This window comes from Lichenostomus cassidix, chromosome 21, assembly GCF_008360975.1.
Source record: "Lichenostomus cassidix isolate B80296 chromosome 21, HeHo_3.0, whole genome shotgun sequence".
NCBI classification, from domain to species: Eukaryota; Metazoa; Chordata; class Aves; order Passeriformes; family Meliphagidae; genus Lichenostomus; species Lichenostomus cassidix.
This window is the reverse complement of record NC_139501.1, coordinates 3,546,772-3,564,847: the sequence shown is the minus strand read 5'-3', so window position 1 is coordinate 3,564,847 and position 18,076 is coordinate 3,546,772. Positions and strand designations below refer to the sequence as shown.

General features: G+C 51.9%; 1 protein-coding gene across 1 annotated transcript in view; it reads right to left on the bottom strand.

The window, feature by feature from the left end:
• Nucleotides 1-7,851: 7,851 nt before the first annotated feature.
• AJAP1 (adherens junctions associated protein 1) overlaps nt 7,852-18,076 on the bottom strand; it is a 37,624-nt gene continuing 27,399 nt past the window's right edge. The window contains exons 5-6 of the mRNA XM_085080372.1: nt 17,067-17,197; nt 7,852-12,493 (exon numbers count right to left, since the gene is read on the bottom strand). Coding sequence (XP_084936498.1) covers nt 17,125-17,197 — 73 coding nt within the window. The 3' untranslated portion in view covers nt 7,852-12,493; nt 17,067-17,124. The remainder of the gene's footprint in view (nt 12,494-17,066; nt 17,198-18,076) is intronic.

The window sequence follows — 18,076 nt, the reverse complement described above, 5'->3', positions numbered from 1 at the left end:
CAGGGTCTGTGGACAAATACTGGTGGATTTGTACCATGAGCTCTCCAAACTGACCATCTTCTGGGCTTGAACCATCCCTAAATCCCTGCTGTCAGGACAGGTCACCCATCCCCAGCTTGAGATCCTATCGATTACCTTGAATTTCCACCAATTTGTGTTTAAATGAACATTCCTGTGAAGCAATGCCTGGGTTGGGGCAATGGCTCACACTGAACCCTCTGCTCCTGGCCAAGGAGCTTTGAGCTGGTGCATGGAGGGAGCAGAGCCATAGCTGCCAGCAGAACCACCTCTGGGGGCCAGAGGGAACTGGGGCTCCTTGGAAAGCCCAAAACTGTTCCCTTCTCCAGAACAAACCGAGGGACCGAATCTCTCCATCCCAAATGCCCTACCCTTTTCAGTGCTTTATAAACCTTTTATCCAGCTGTAAAATTTCTAATTATCTGAAGTAACTAACCAATGTTGCATGAACTCAAACCGAGACTATTCCAGTCAAATACATAATTAAAAATTTCTGCTGCGTTGGTTCCTTCCACCAGTTACATAAATTACTGTGCAGGGTGCAGCACCACGGCTGGGACCCGATCTTGGTGATACTGATGGTGGTAAATGCCAGGACTGGGAGGAATGAGCTGCACTCTGCCCTTGCCCCCAGTGCAGCATTCCCAACTCTCCCAGCCATCATTCCCTGCTCTCTCCATCTGCACTTGCTTTGGAGAGCCACAAGCACTCGGAACCCCAGGCTGCAGCCCAGGCTCAGCTGGCAGAGAGCATCGGAATTGGAGCAAAGCACATCTTCAGCTCTCCCCTCCTCACAATCCACTCTGGGGAAACATTTTTCTGTAAGGAACCAGCAGCAGCTGGAGACTGACAGTTTGGAAAACCACAAAGAGGAGAGACTGTGGCAGGGAGAAGCCGATGCTCCCAGCTTCTCCAGGCTATGCATGTCCCAGCTGCTGGGAGCTCAGTGTTTGCATCTTAGAGACCATCAGGAAACTTCTGCATCTCCTCAAGCTGTGCCAGAAAACCCAATATTCCTCCTAATGATTCACCTGCCTCCACACTGCATCAAAGACATCAAGTGGGTCTCATAGCAACTGCCAGATTAGCACATCTCCCTAAGCCAGGCTTATCATCATGAGCTGGAAGGGCTGGAAGGCAATGTGTGTAATGCCAGCTGGGAAACAGGAGCAATTCCCGCTGGCTGCCACATACCTGCCAGGGATGAGCTGCCGTTGGGCCCCTAGAAGGGGCAAGACAGGCAGCAGTGGCTCCTAGTTTAAATAGCCTCTCCCCCAGCCCAATCAAGCCTGGGAGGTTGTCAGCAGATGTCAGCCCCATTAAGCTTCAGGAGGGATTTAGAATCACAGATTGGTTTGGGTTGGGAAGGACCTTGAAGTTCATCTCATTTCAACCCCCTCCCATGGGCAGGGACACCTTCCACTAGACCAGGTTGCTCCATGGTTCCTTTTACTCCAAAGGTCCTACTGGAACAGCCCTGGCCTGGGTTGGCTCTGCTGCATGGCTGGAAGTGCTGGTGGGAGAGGGAGGCCAGCCATGCTAAGTGCTCCTGGCAGTGAACATGGCTGGACAAGAGCATCCAACTCCACTCCAAACCCATTTTAGATCAAAGGCATTTGACTCTGCCTAATTTCAAAAAGCCATCTCTCCTTCCCGGCCCAATTGCAGGACTTCCTAGGCAGAGCCCTAATCCTGCTGCTGCCCTTGCACTGAGTGTGGGGCCTGCCTGTGCCACCATTCCTGTCTCCTTCCAGAACTTTGGCAAGAGGGGATGAATCCAGAGAACCCCTGGCAGCCCAGACAACTCCTGTGGCTTTTTCAGAAAGGGCTGTGGAAATCCTGTCCTTTGGGTCTCACTGCTGCTGCTTTGCCTGAACATTTCCAGCCTTTTCTTCATCTCTGGGATTTACTCTGCTATCCACACCACTGATCAGGGATGCCAGGGATCATGGCAGGACCTTGGGACCCTGGGGCAGCCATGCCTGTCATGTCATTACTCTGGGGATTTTACTTGCCAGATTAGCTAGATAGAGACATCTCATGTGGGAGTGTTTTACAGCTCCTCACAACAGATTATTGGAGGGTGCTTTAAACCCCAGGGCCATTATCTGAGCTTAATTTTCCATTCCAGCCCCTAACATTTCAATTTCCCCCTTCACTGATCTCTGGCTCTAATGGCTCTCCCAAACTTTCCTCAAGTTGAGAAGTGCCCATTTGGTACTGTTCCCACTGCATCCTACTGATGCCTCATCTCGTTTCTTTCTCCTACCCCTTTCCCTTTTCTCATCCTTTTCACCTTGAAAACACAGCCTCAATGTCCTCACTCCCCTGGGAATTGCAGCACTGGCACTGCCCTTGCTGAGGATGCTGCATTCCCCCTCTCGCCTCCCTCACATGGGGCTGCTGGACCCTGGGAAAGAATTTCATGGGGCTTGGGAACTTTCTCTTCCCTTTTTCTGTCCTTTTTTCACAAGCCAGGCTGGAGCTGACACTGTGTGCTCCGGTGGGACTGAGGGCGGTGCTTGGCCACCAAACTGCTTCAAATCCATTCAGTGGGACTCAGCAGCACTCAGTGGTCTCCTGTGCCTCCTGGGGCTCTGGTTCCCTTGCTTTGTCTGCCCAGTCCGTGTGCCCAGTGCTTTTGGCTGGCTGCCACCAGTGAGGCTGCACTGTCCGGTCTCTTCCCAGCCCCCTGGGGATAGGATGCTACTCGGCTTTGGCAGATGCCGCTTGGTGTCACTCAGCTGTCACTGCCTTTGTCCCTGCCAGCAGGCTGTCTCCCCACAGAGGGGCTTGCTCCCAGTCTGCCCAGCCCCAGGCAGTGCTGTGGGCTCTGGAGAGAGTTTTCTTGGGCTCTTGGCTGCTGCTTCTCCCATCCTGCAGAGTTGTTCCTCAGGCAGAGCTGGAGCTGGGATGTGTGCACAGCCCAGCACTGCTCTGCCCTCCCCTCTGCCCAAGGAGAAGTGGCCTGAGTGCCTTTGGGAGTCAATTATTTGAAGCCAGACAGTACTAAAACCTGCCAACACTCAGGCAAAAGGTTTTATTGACATTTTAACTATTAGCCCAAGCACCTGGTTTTCAGCCATGTTCTCTGCTGGACATAGAAAAATGCTGGTGGGACAAGGGACACTGAGCCAGTTTCTGCCCAGGCAATGTGGGACACAGAGCCACAGCAAAGCTTCAGCATGCCATTGTCTGCCCAGGAGGGCCAGGTTTTGAGAGTTCCTCTCTCCTAAACCCCTGGGAAAATGCCAGGGCAAATACACCATTCAGAAGCATTAACAACATCCACGGATGTGAAATGGCTTCAGCCAAGAGGCTCTTGGGGCTGATTGAAAGCAAATTGGTGAATGTGGGGCTTTTTCTCTCCCAGGGGCTGAACATGGCTAACTGCTCGGATGGACAGCTTTATGGACTGTTACATGGATATGGCTCTTCCCATGGCTTCACAGACCCATTTCACAAACGGTGCTGGCTGCAATCCACTGCTCTGTGCCGAGCTGCTGGTTGGGACATCGCCGCGGAGGCTGAAGCGAGGAGAAGGAAAACATGGATGAGAAATAGATAGAGAAAAACAAATGTCAAGCTGTGCTTTTTATAGTGCGAGGGCAGAGTACTGGCTGGGCTTTTAAGAAGAGAAAGATGTGCTGGTAATTGGAAAGGCGCCGGGGGGAGGGTGGCAGCCTGGCTGCTGTACCTGCAAGCACTCAGGACCCCTGGGCAACCATCCCTGGGCTGGAATGCTGCACTCTGACTGCCCATACTGGGCCTGGCTGAGACCAGAGGCATTGTGACTCTCACAGTGCAGCCCAGGCACGGGCCAGTCCTGATCACTCTGGTCATGGAGCCTGCAAGGTTGGAGAGAGGAGACTCAGAGAAAAGCACTGAGCTGGATCCCAGTTTTCAGGCAGGGTTGGTCCTGCATCACCCCAAGCAGAGTAGTCCTCTGGATTAGCAGAGAGCTTGGAAACATTCACTGGCAGCCAGAGGCTGAATTAGTATTGCTTAACTGTGGCTTTTTCTGGGAAACTAAACCTTCATAGCCACACGTGGCCGTACCTGTGAGTGTTGTCCATTGAACACATCAGGTGATGTGCTCCCTCCAGTGAATCCCATGATTTATTCCTAAACACCATGTTATCGAAGGCCAGAACGAGTATCAGGCAGAGAAATCAACTGTTCCCTGATGTAAGCCGACTGGAATCAATTGCTGCAGGGGGCAAGTGCGGTCAGCCACCTCGGAGCCCTCTGACAGGTCAATAAATACACCTGAGAGGACACTGGACGCAGAGCTGGATGTGTTTCCCCTGGCATCACTGCTTGAGTGATGCCCTGCTGTGCTCCGGTGTCACATGGGCTTCACACCGGGATGTCACCTTGCCCCCAAGAGCCACTGGGGCTTTTGCTCCCGCCCCTCCTGGGCTGGTCCTGCTGTGGCAGAGGCGAGGAGTGGGCTCCCAGGACACCCACCACCAACTCCCGCCTCCGTCCTCTGTGCCAGTCACAGCATTTATTCACGCTTGAAAATTTGCAAGGGAAAGATAATAAACCCCCCAAGAAAGTCTGTCCCCGTTTTGGCCTGACAAGGAACTAAGATAAATGTCAGTTTTCAGTTAATATCATGCTCGGAAGATGAGCAGGAACAGCGGGGATTTCATTCTGGTACATTTATTAAATACACAGAGACATGTCACTGCTAGCAGAGCCAAGCAGGTCCCATAGGTCCTGCAGGCCCTACCAGCATCAGAAATGCCTGAGGTTTCATTCAATACCAGCCTGGCATTTGAAACCTGGGAATTGCATCCACATGTGCTTCCTGAGTCCTCAGGAGAAGATGAGTCCCATTGGAAAGCCAGTCCCCAGCACAAGCCACGGGCAGCTGCCTCACTGCCCATCCCAGGTGGGCAGGTGGAGATTGAGGGCTGAGCCCACCATGGACTGAGCCCACCATGGACAAGCCTCACCATAGACTGAGCCCACCACAGGCTGTGCTGCCATGTGCCGTGCAGGTCTCCTCCACTGCGGCATCCTCAGGGCTCTTCCTCTCCAAGCCCTCCTGCCATAACTCATCCCTGCTGAGAGGCGTCGCTGCCTCGAACAGCTTATTAGCACAAATTGCCTGGCAGTAACAAACTGCTCTCTCAGCGCTCGTCATCCGCCGGGTGCTGTGGCCAAGTGTGGTGATGGAGCAGGGCACATCGGCATCTTGCTCTGCTGCAGGGTACTGTGGGGCTCAGCACAGCCCATGGGCTGGTTCAGCAATGACAGCAGTGATAAACCCTCAGCTCTGCAGCGAACTTATTGATGGGTCAGTTAATTCAAATTTTTATAAAAGGTTTTGTTCAGATGTGCTGCAGCCACGCCATCCGCCAGGAACTGGACACATGCCTGGGGCTGGTGACTGTCTGGGGAGGGGGAAGCAGGGAGAAGGGATGAGCTGCTGGACAACCTTATCCATCAGTGTTCCCTCTTCTCTGCCCCAGAGCCACCCTGCCTGCCACTACAGGCACCTACACGCCATTCCTGTCCCTCATCCCCTTGGGGCCCTAAGGGTGTTCAGAGAGGTGTAGAGTGCGGAGATCTTGGCTGAGAGACCCATCAGCTGGGATGATGTACTTACACTTTTAATAAGAAATAGCACTTGATATAGAACAGTTCCAACATTTATTGAACCGAAGTGCCTTCCACTGCTTCATTGCGGAGCCCTGAAGCCTGTCCTGGATGATTTAAGAATGATCCATCTGGAAAATGATGCAGACAATTTGTTACATCCAGCCAGAGAGCCATAGAAACCACCATAACAAGCTTAAATGATTTCAGCATCACTACATCATCCAGCCCCAGCCAATCTTCCTCAGAGCCACTGCAGAGCTGGGGTTGCCCATCCTGCATGGCTTCCCTTCCTGAAGCCAATGCTGCTCCTGCAGCCCATCCCAATGCTGGATCCAGTCTTCTAGTCAGTGCTTCATGGGACATGGGGGACCCCTTTCCACTTTCCCACTGCTTGTCTCACCCTCCCGCCCTTCCAAATCCCTATTTTTAGACAAGAAGCTCTGAGCAGCTCACCAACCCTCCCGGTGGGCTCCTCCGGCTGCCGGCAGCACGGGTGCCTGTTGATGGTTACCACCTCGCCCTGGGTAAATCAGGGCTTCGGTTTTCAAAATAGCGTGTTGATTGAAGCTTAAAATATCCCCAGCAATTACTTCGCCCCGGTATAATTATAATAATTAAACTTGGATAATACTTAGTCCTACTTTTTATCAGAACTGTGTGCTGCGGCACCAGTGTGTGGTGTTTTGTTTCCAGCCTCATTTTCCAGCCTCACCCCACCGAGCAGCGATGAAGGGACATGAGCTGGCAGCCTCCAGTGCTGACAAGGGGACAGTGACCCTGTCACGGCCTCTCCACCCCCGGGCACCGTTTAATCCAGGGCATGGTGTGTGGTGGCCCTGCCCTGGCCTTCCCTGCACAGTGGGACAAGCAGCATGAGGGGATGCTCCTGGCTCCATGCTGGGGTGATGGGTGCTGGAGGGGCAGGGATGATGGTTCTTCCCTTTGGCTGCTTGCCTCGTCCCACCCCAATCCCTCTCCCGCAGCTCAGCACAATATTTCTCCTCCACGCTCCCAGCAGTGACACTTGGAACAGCTCAGGCTGGCGAGGACGTTTCCGGCTGTGATAAATAACAGGGGAAGGAATGAGATCCTAACACTGTATTTCATGCCCTGAAATCCCACTTGCATCTGGAAATGAACAGAGTTCTCCAGCTGATATATGCAGCTCTGAGGCCATTCGCATCCTGTTCGCTTGTACACATTGTCTTGGTGATTTAAGCTGGCAATTTGGCCCTAAAATGAAGAGCAGCTCACTTTGTCCCTCCCCATTTTTCTATATATTTTCCCACAGAAGGGAGCTTTTGGAGATTAGGCTGGGCTGGGGCTGGGCATCCTCTCTGGTCTTGGTTTTGGGCTGGCCCATCATGGAGAGCTGTGGAGGGTCCTGGCACTGCGGGAAGGCTGCTGCCACAGCCTGGGAATGCAAGCGGCAGGTGGCTGTGCTGATCTCCATCTTCCCTGGCCATCCGTCTTCAAAGCCAACATGGACATGGAAAAAGACATTTCCCCTTTTCCAGGTCAAATGGCATTGTGAGGAATGACAACCATGCTGTCCCACAGTGCCCTGCAGGAGCACGGAGGGCTATGGGAGCTGTCCCTACTGCCTGCTAAGAGCCCTCCTTGTGCTGCCCAGCCCTCACATCCATCCGTCCATCTGTCTGTCCATCTGTTGAGCAGTGCAGCAGCAGGGCTAGCCCAAGTGTGAGCCCTTGTCACCAGCTTTTGCAAACCAAAGCCATCACTTACCAGGGACCTATTCACGGCCAGGACTCCTCCTTGGGTAAAACATGTAGATGGGTGAAGCAATTCCATAGCAGAGCTGTTTGTTTAAAACATCTTTAGTGATGTTTAATTAACTCCCCAGCTGTCCTATTTAAGGGCTTCCTTCTTCCAAACAGTTGTCCCAAGGCACAGGAGGTCCCCCCAGAGCTGTGAGGGGGACATCAGGTGACCCCGGGGACCTGGCATCCTCTTGCCTGTGCCACAGGGCATGGAGATGATGCTGCTGTGGAGGGACCCCGAGGGGATGCACAAGACCCTCTTCTCAGGATGAAGGCAGGGCAATTTCCCAGCTGTTCACCCAAGGTGTGCACAGCTGGAGACAGCAAGATTTCCCCAAGGAAGCCGCTGGACTCCTTGCTGAGATGTCAATCCCCTCGGACACCAAACTAATCCCATCCCCTCCCCAGGGACTCACGGAGGAACCCAATCACCACCGGCTGCGCGGTTCTCATATCAGTTTTAATAGCAACATCAGAGTACTAAATATACAGAGGGCAAGGGGACAGGGTGGCATTTACAGTGCTTCCAAATACACGGCTTCCACGGACAGAGACAAATTAAAAACCGCTCGGGAAGAAGAGGTTCCTTTTGGCACCTGTGGGCAGGTTGGGCAGCCACAGTGCCAAAAGGCGACGGTGCTTCCACCGGATGCCTCCCGGTGCAGGGTTTTCCCAGGAAAAGAAAGAAGTACTCAGTGATGTAAAACCGGTTACAAAGTAAAACTGTCTCATGTTAGAAAACGGGTTTTGGCAAAATAAAAATAAAGTGTAAACTTCACTGTACATGTCCTATCAAACAAAAAAATAAACCCCTTGGAACCTAAAATAGAAGAATCTGGGTCAGAAATCTGTGCCCTTAGTGTACATTTTTGTGCAACATATACTTTTTTCAAAGTAAATATTTTCTCCACTCGTGACACTATTAAAAATGTACCTACAAACGCTGAGAGTAATTCTTAAAAATGTGTGAGAAGCGTTAGATGAGCTCGGGAGACCAAACCCACAGACTTGGAAATGGCGAGGGATTTCTTGCTGGTTTTGAAAAAATCGCGTACAGATTTAATATCTGGTTGAATGAAAAATTCCAACCACATTCATCCTGAAATGGGCGGGCTGAGATAGGATAGATATATTTTTTGTTCTATTTTATTTTTTAAATTTTTTTTTTTACAAAATATATAATATGTGTAGAATATCTACTATTTAACTACCGTTTCAGCTGAACTACCTTCCTTTGCAACAAGCTGCCAGTGGAGAAGAGGTAACCTGAAATCCGTCCCCGCGCTGGCTCTGCCATCGCTGCGGTGACCTCCTGGCAGGCTCGGTGCCCTTGACCCCATGGAGCACTGCTGCCCCGTGGAGCTCTGGTGTTCTGTGGAGCACGGCTCCTGCCACCACCACCGGCCGCCCTTTCTCCAGCTGGGAAGACAGAGTGAAGGTAAACGATCGGATCTGGAGAGATGGGCGGCTGCCCAGGACCAGCTCTGCCTGGGGTGGTGCTGGGTGAAGCCGCCCTCGGGAGAGCCTGGCTTACAAAGGATTGAGGACCAAACCCTGCCTGCCCTACCTGTTGGTGCCATGATATGGGAGCTTGGATCTGGAGCCCCAAACCAGCTCAGTTTGGTGTGGGACAGAGCCCACTGGTGCTGGTGGCAGCAGCAGTGCCAACTCCCCAGCTCGGTGGGAGCAGCACATCCTGTGGCTCCTGCTCAGGGTTTGCAAGGGTTGTGGAGGGAGGAGAGTTCTGCATGGCCCTGGGAAGCCTGGGCTTGCTGCAGAGCCCAAGGAGAGCCAACCTCTCCTTGCCATGGGTGGCTTGTCCCACACCACTTTGTCTAAGACAGAGCCACAAGTGACACACAGACACTCCATGACACGTCTGGGGGATGTGGCAGCCTCTCAGCTGCCATGGTGTGTTTCTCAGGGACCACTCAGGGGCTAAGGAATCCAGAAAATGAACTGAAAAGAAAGAAGCAGCAGCGGGCTGAGGGCTTACAGCAAAGCAAGGAGCAAAACTTCTTTTTTCAAGCTTCCAGGACCTCAGGGTGAGACGATGTGCCCAAAACATGACAAAGCTCCCACGGGAGCGTGTCTGAGAACACCACGCTTCCCTGCTTTTCCATGGTGGGAAGATCTACTCAATAGACTATGCCATGGAAATGCGACTTTCTATTTCCATTTCTTTCTTGTTTTTTGGCTTTCATCAATAGGAGGGAATGAAATCACCACAGTTCATTTATCTTCACTGTGCAAAACCTTGGGACGCCTGGATCCTGCCTCGCACATTGCTGCATCAGCAGCTCCATCCCAGCCCTTCCTCCTCCTCCTCTCCCTCCACCGCAGTGGCCCAGCATGGATGGGGGGAGGCTTCCTCTGATAAAGTGCAAGTGCTGTTGGTCCTTATAAATAAGGGAAGATTGTGCATCTACTTTTGTTCCCTGGTTCACTGCTCAGCTCCAGGTAGACCAGGACAAGTCCTGCTGCAGACTGTGGGGGAAGCTCGTGCAAGTCCTGCCCTCTGAAACCTGTGCCCGTCCTCGGGGTCACAGTGATTCACCTTCCTTCTCTCTCCCTGACACACACATGCACACACAAACACACACACACACACACACATGCACACACTTTCCCTTCATCTTTCCCAGCTCCACGGGGAATTTCCTGTGAGCCAGGTGCCTCTCCATCACCACTGCCATCATCACCAGTGCTGCCCATGCTGCCCTGGCATCCCCCAGCTCTGCCTGACGACTTCCCTGCAGGCAGCAGGTTCCATCCATGCAGCAACACAGAATGCTGCTTCAAATGCCCTGGAATGAGGGAGCTGAGATATATTTCTTGTCATACTGCTACCACAATTACACTGGAATACCTGTGGGAATGAAATAAATAGGAAGATTAAGGGGAGAAGCTCAAGGGATGTGGCTCCAAGCTGGCGCAGATGGATTCCCATGAAGTCACAAAAGGAGGAGAGCCTGTGGGCAGGGCTGCACCACTGACAGCATCACAGGAAAGCTCCAGGACACTGAGATGACCCTGGAGCAGTAGCTCAGACTCCACACTTCCCAAGGACAGACACTCCCACATTTCCCAGGGACGACTACAGCTTTGGGGGTCCACTGCTCTAGCAAGACACTGTCTCCTCTCCTCCCTGGAGGCATCAATGCTCTGGAGAGCAGACATGAGCCACCCAGGAGATGCTGCTCTGCCCAGGGGATGGTTGGCTCAAGTCCGCAGGTAATTGTCAGGGCTGGCAAGGAAGACTTCTGTCTGAGGCAGCGTCCAAAAATTCAGGACAAATAATCCAGACTGTGCAATTCCATGGGAAAAGGACAGAAAAGGACAAGGGAACAAGAGACTGCACGCGTGGCTATGCGCAACACCACAGGGTTCTACTTTTTTTTTTTTTTTGTTGTTTTTAAACTGCACGTTCATTATCATAAAGAAAAGGAGCTGAGTAATCAGTGGGGGAGTAGAAACGTGGATCTGGACAATTCTAAAAAACCACTAGTATTTACCAAGGGCAGTTTACAAAAAGAACTGGAGGACTTTGGTCTGATCTCTGCTGTCCTTCCCACCCATTTAACATTGAAGGGACCCGAGCGAGACCCATCCCAGTGTCTGATGTGCAGCACGGCATGGCAGCACCCAACTCCATGGAAAGACTTGGACAGAGGGCTTAGGGTCAGCACCCACCAACACCACCCACCCCAGCAGGAGCTGGACGGGCACGGATGTGTTTCTAGAGCGACACACCAAACCGGAGCTTGCAGAATCATGTTTCCCTGGGAATAATTCCCTTTAAATGCAATTAAGTGACCTCCAGGATTGTGGACAGCAGGCTGTGGCTTCTCCTTACCACAGCACAGCCAGCCAAGACCAGGAGAACAAAACAAGAGGCTCTCTTGATCCCATGGCCCCAGGCTGGGACAGGAGGCAATGAGCTCCTTCTTCTTGTTCCTCACACAGGGCTGAACAAGCTTTGGTGCTGTGGCCAATTTTTAAGCCATTTTCCAAAAAACCTCCCACTCCTAAAGTTTTTCTTCGGTGACAAGAGAGGCCCATCTTTTGGAAGTCCACCCCTAAAATCTGGCCCGTCCAGCCCTGAGGTGTCATGCCTAGCATGGTGGAGATCACAGCTCTGTGGACATGGGGCAGGCACAGGATTTCCAGCTTCTTCCCATCGACCTTGACGATGTATCAGGGTACAGAAGCCTGGAAATACCTTAAGCACTGCCTTGAGCTGCGTTCTGGATGGTTTTGGGAAGCTTCTCCTCTGCTTCCCGACAGCAACGCAGCCCCAGCTGTCTCCTACCACGGTCACGTCGCAACGCTGGAAAAGCATTTCCAAAAAGAACCAAAATTATATATATATATATATGTATACATACATATATATGTCTATACATACACACACACGTATATATATGTATATATGTCTACCTATATATACACATATAGGTTGACAGGCAAGCTGCCAAAGTAGAAAACATCAGATCACCCAGTTTGCAATGATGCGTGTTAAAGAAATGAGACTTTTAGCCCATGACATCTTCTTTAAAAATGAGTATTTAAGATCTTCAAAAATTGCTACAGTACAAAAAGTGTTTGTGTGTGTATATATATATATATATTTTCTCTCTACATATACCGTATGTATGTACGCGTATGGACCGGAATGGATGACCCCACCAGAAGAGATGCCCCACTCGTCCTCCACAACATTTCCAGGAGTTATCGACTCTTCACAAAGTCTTTGCATCGGTTCATGGCACATAATGGTATTATTGGCACAGGTTCAGAGTCACCGTCCATGGCCGGGCTCCAGGCGCTCATCCTTCCCTTTCCATGCCTTGCTGGTTCCTCCTTCTCCTCCACGGGATTCTTTGCTCACACATTTTCCTTTCTCTCCTCCCAAAAACGCACTTCTTGACAACGCAGTTACCTATAGGCGTGTTCATTTTTATAAAAATATATTTGGCCCATAGAACGCTGCTCTTTGAGTCTCCTACTGGTAAACAGAAATGGTAGGTACAGGTAACCCATTATTTTTTTATATTTTTTACAGGTTCACCAATGGAATCCTGTTGAGGATGAGAAGAAAAAGAAAGATAAAGTCATGACAAGGAATTGCACCATGTCTTGCATCACTGCTTTGATGATCCCCCACAGCCCAGAGGTTTCCTCCTCCTTCCTCCCAGCTGTGGAGCTGCAGGATTCACAGGGGAGTAGAGCATGGAGGGAGCAGGGTACCAGTGACCTCCTTCTCCTTATCTGCTGCTGCTGGGGATTGGGACCATTGCTTCTCTCTCCTTGGGGCCTTTTCCAGAGTGGGATTTACTCCCCATCATCCCTGCATTCTGCAACTTCTCACACTCGGGCATTGAGCAGCGAGTGCTCTGGCAGACGAGCAGATGATGACAAGCACTAACGAGATTTTCTAAAGTTAAATCTAAAGAATCAATAGGAAATTGGTTAAGCACCAAACCAGAGATCCTATCAAAGTCCTTAAGCTATTTATTTACTGTCTACTGGAAGATCTTGGACCCTCAATGTGAAGACAATCACTCCCCATCACTGGCGTGTGGCCATTTGTTTTACATGTCCATGACATTTCCTTAGCTGTAGAACAGCTGGGTGTGCCTGAGCCAGCTGCAGGCAGGTATCTACACTCAGGACACACATCCCTAATCCACACATCCCTAATCTATGCCCTCTGTCTGTCTGGGATTAGCATCCAGATTGTGGCGTGCTTTTTGTCCCAGCATTCTTTCTCTAAAAACCACTATTTTTAACCAAGATGCCCAATACACCATCTCCAAGAACAACCCTGAAGTCTTAATTAGCAAGACAGATTTTCCTGAGTCCTTAATCTCCTGTGCTGGGGCTGTGCTGGGACTGCTGCTACTCCTCCGAAGACAAGCCGGGATTTTTTATGATGACTCATTATCTGTTAATGTTAACACAAACCATTTGCTGTTGTTAGGCAGAACGGGGCCAGCACAGCAGCTGCTGCCGTGTTTGAGCACAGCATTACCACACAACGCTGTCAGCTCTCACTGCCCTGTGCCAGGGCAGGGTCAGGCCGATGTCACCTAACCAACACAGCTGCCAGGACCCAAATTGCCCCCTCCCTGCCAGCAGTGCTGAGCATCCCGTGGTTCCGGGTGAGCACTGGTTAATGCACGATGGCAGGATGTACAATTGGTATTGTATCCCAAATAGCCTCTTTGTGCAAAGTAGGTCAGCGCTTGATCAACCTTACAGATTTTTGTATAATCTCATTCCATGGGGTTTTTCAGTCAAAGAGAGTGGGATTAAGGGCAAGAATAATGCGGAATCTCAAACTTCATTTTAGAAAGCCCCAAAGCCAGGATGAAATCAAGCCAAACCAGCCACCCTGAGCTGTGGTGCTTGGACAAAGCCACTCAAGTCTTCTGCACAGGTCACCTACTGCTCTGCAGAGTGGCGGCTGCCCCTCTGTCTGTGTGCTTCTCCAGCACCACTGGCACCAGGGCATGAGGAAGTTTCCTTCTCATGCCTCCCTGCAGGTAACTCCTGAGAGCTTTCACTGACTGCTCCACTCCTCACCTCCCCAGCCCAGGGCCACACTAAGGCTGCACTGCTGCACCAGGCTGCTGCAGACAGACTGACTTCTCTGCCTGCAGGAGTAGCTGCCAGCGGCCGCTGCTGAGGTGTGACATCCACCGAGGTGTGACATCTACTAAGGAGATGGTGTTCCAGTGGGGCCGGGCTGCTGGCACAGGCAATCTGCTGGAAAGCTCCACCAGCTGCTTGCCACGGGCAGTATTGCCTGCTGTGGGGAGGGACAGTGTCCTGGTGGGGACCATGCCTGCAGCACAGGAACCCTCCCCATGCCTCCTGCTGGCACAGGAGGAGTCTGACCCCAGGAAATAGCTTCAACATCTGCTCCCTGTGTAACTAGATGAGTTTCACCAGGTTTCCTGACACAACCACGGTGCTGCCTGCAGCTTTCCAGGTTGGAGATGCTCTGCAGTGCTGTCCCTTACATCTGCTGCCTCAATTTCTCAGCCCAGTCTGACGAGGTTGTCGGCATCACCCAAGGCCAGGATGCCAGCTGGGCAGCACCACGGTCAGTCCTCACACCAGGCTGATGGACCGTCAGATGTGAAGCTCACATTAAATTCCAACTGGCCTCCCAGTGGTCATCTCAATGAAACATCTGCAGCACCTCTGTCCTGCCATCCCTGTCCTGGGCCATGCCACATACCTCGTGCTTCCAGCTCTGGCCCCACACCATCAGGAGCACTAATTTGCCAACCAGACAGCTCAGAGCTGTGAAGTGCTGTCAATAAAAACTTGTAAAACGGCAGGAGAAAGGGGCTGTGAGTAGAAAGCTGCATGTAGCCCCTCCAGCCAAAAAGCTGCACATGCTCCACAGCATCCTCCAACTCTGCTGTGGTGCAGTGGGTCAACAGTTACTGTCCCCTTCAGGTGACCTTGCCGCGGCTGTGGACGCCAGCCAGGAAACACTCATTCCTCCGGAAGCAGCGCAGCCTAAGCAGCTGCATCTCCTTTTCCACCAGCCTCTCTCCTAGAAACAAGAGCTGGAGAGGCATCCTCCATGCCTCCACTCCTCTGGCGCTTCCCTCTATCCCACTGCTCCTCTGGCATTTGGCAGCTGGTGACAGCACAAGGCAACCACAGTGGCAGGGACAGCCTAGCAGGGAGCTCTTCTCAACACCATCTGCACCTTACACAGCGACACACGAAACTTGGAATGCTCATTTCACCTGAGGGATTTCCCACCGGCACCTGGTTTTGACTGGGACAAACCACTTACGCAAGTGTGTCCCAGAAACAGCCTGGTGCAAACACACCGATGCACAGTAAACATGCAGAGAACAGGTAGAACAGGTTTGGGATCAATCTCATTTTGTTATCGTTAATGAAACCAAACAGCAGCTTCCAGAATTGCATCTGTAATTGAAGTGCCATTACAGAGCTAATGCTCCAGGTACGAGCTGGATAGATTTTTCCAGAGTGCGTCAATGTGCGTTTTATGGATTCCATGAAAACCGGTCAATGAGAATTTCAAGGATTTAATAAGGCGTAATGGAATGGCTTCAGGCTATTTAAAGAAATCTATGGAGGTGGCCAGGGCATGGTCTTTGGCCCTGGGTTTCACAGGACCTGGGGCAGGAGTAGTGGGATCCACACAGTACTCCTACAGTGCTTCGAGCTGCCCCTTCCTTCCCTCAACCTGAGGCACGAAGAGCTGTGGATGACATTGAGTGTAGCTGGCTTGCTTTATGTGTTATTTCTTTTTTTAAATTCACTTTAAGCCAATGGAAAGACATCCCAAACTACAAAACTGAGGGTAGAAAAGGCCCAGTGGGATATTGCTGAGGCTGGTGTTCCCCACAGAACCTCCCTGCTCATTCTCCTGCTGCCCTCACTCCTAGCACCAGCTTCTGCCTGGTTTCCTTCACCTTCTGTGCTCAGAGACAGTGGCCACAACAAAACAGCCAGAGAAAAAACGTGATCACGTAAGTGGATGGGGAGTGAGAGTCTTTCACCTTCACCAGTGAACCTGCTTCAGCCAGAAGAGACTCTGGGGGGGGCATGCCAGACAAACCCCTGCTCTCTGCCCCACTGCACTGGCACACACCTCACCTGCCTGTCCAGACACAGCCAGCCTCAGCACGGCCGAGACCATTAACTTTTTATTCCCTTCCATTCTAATCTAATTATATTTCTGTGTTCAATAGCTGTGCATAACATTAAACAGGCTATTCCGAGAGAGCTGCAGCCGGGAAGGCTGGAAATTTCATTTACACTGAATATATGATTCATTACAGCAGGGACTTGGGACAGAGCAATTAATTCACCTGAGCACGTGGCTCGAGTGGGCACTGCTGCCCAGGGCAAGCTGGCACACACAGACACCTAATTGCTTTTCCTGCCACTGTGTGGCTGTGCCACCTTCAAAAGCGACACAAGGAGGTGGAAACGGCTCAGGCCAACTCAAAAAAAGAGAAGAAAATCCCCAAAGATTGAGAACATCATCGCAGCACTCCTTCAGTCACAGCAACACCCCAGGTGTGACTGGCTGCTGGGGGCTGTGCTAGAAGGGTTGGCTTTGCAGAGCAGCAGGAGGAAGACGAGGAGGAGGAGGATGACCCCAGCACCCTTGCAGTGAGCATGGAAGTGTTCATGACAGCAAACATCACCACATGAGCTTTCACATACTGATGGAGTGTGCATGACAGATGTGTGGAGCTTGGACAAGGCGGGCTGTCCATCATGCCACCAGAGGTTAATTACAGATCAGGCCATTTCCCAGCACGGAAATTACTGTGGCTTGTCGAGGTTTTAGAGGTGGGCTGGAACCATGGGGATCAGGCTGAAGTTCAAGGCTTCCCCAGGGACCCTTTGTTTTTGATGGGGCTTTTGAGTACATGTCCATCCCAGTCCCAGCCTGTTAGTGTGGGCCTGTCTGCAATTAACCTCCATGGAAAAGCCATTTGGCTCCCAATGCCCCATCCATGGCATGAAATACATCCAGTCACCCTGAAGGAAGTGCTGATGGGAGGATGCCACCAGGCAGGGTACAACAGGCACAGTGGGGGCACAGGATGGATGGGGGATGGGAGCAGGGAGCGCGGTACGTACCAGGAAACAGCCCGCTGGCGTCTGCCCTGCCCCTAGAAGTCAAACAGGCTTCGGCCAGTCAGCAGGAGATTTCAAACCATTTCTCAGACACAAAGGCCACGGGAATAAGATGCCGGTCAGAAGAAGAGGGTCTGCAGTGAGCAGAAAGAGGGGCTTGTACACGCTGGTACGTAACACACACAGTGCAAGCCGGGGTGGCCTGCTGCACAATCAGTGTTTTTGGGGGAAAAAATTACATCTCTCCCGAGTAATGCTTTGAGTGGGCCTGGGTTCACCAGGCTGCCCGGAAGTGCTCTGGGATAGAGGGTCCCAGAAAGCATCCCCGAATGGGAGAAAGGCTGTGATCCCTGCCAGCCAGAACATGGGCACCCTCTGTTGCCTGGCTGGGGTTCACATCAAACCAAGGCTTGGGGACAGCCAACATAATGGTGTGACAATCCCTGCCAGTTCTCCACCTTCCGAGATCTGAGGAAACCCTGGAAAACGTGGACGAGCAGAGCCTCCCACACATGCAAGAGATGCTGATTGAAGAGGCACCAGTGAAGTTGTTGGCTCCAGGCCTGTCCTTGGGGCAGGCCAACATGGTCTGTGGCTGCCACGCATGCTGTGGTTCCTCGAGGCTGCCTGGAGCATTACTTGCTCATTTTCTCTCTCAAAACTCTCTGCCTGGCTTTCCCTCCACCTTTGATGGAGACATTTACCATATGGTTAATCCACACCAGCACCCAGTGAAAGGGCTCTGGAGCCAGCCTGGGGTGTGGGAAACATCTGTCCCAAGCCCATTGCTCCCGATCCCCTCCCTCTGGGCAGGCGAGGGGCTGGCAGAGCACAGCCACATCCCCTGGCTGCCAATGACGCTCCTAGTTAATGCTGAGCCGTTATTTCACACCAGCCAAACGGTTCATTTGGCTCTCGCCGCCTGCTCCTCCATTAATCACCCGCTCGTTTGCAGCCCGGCAGCTTTGCCGATGCCACTGAGGAGACAGCACGGCCGCTGGAAAAATGGATTC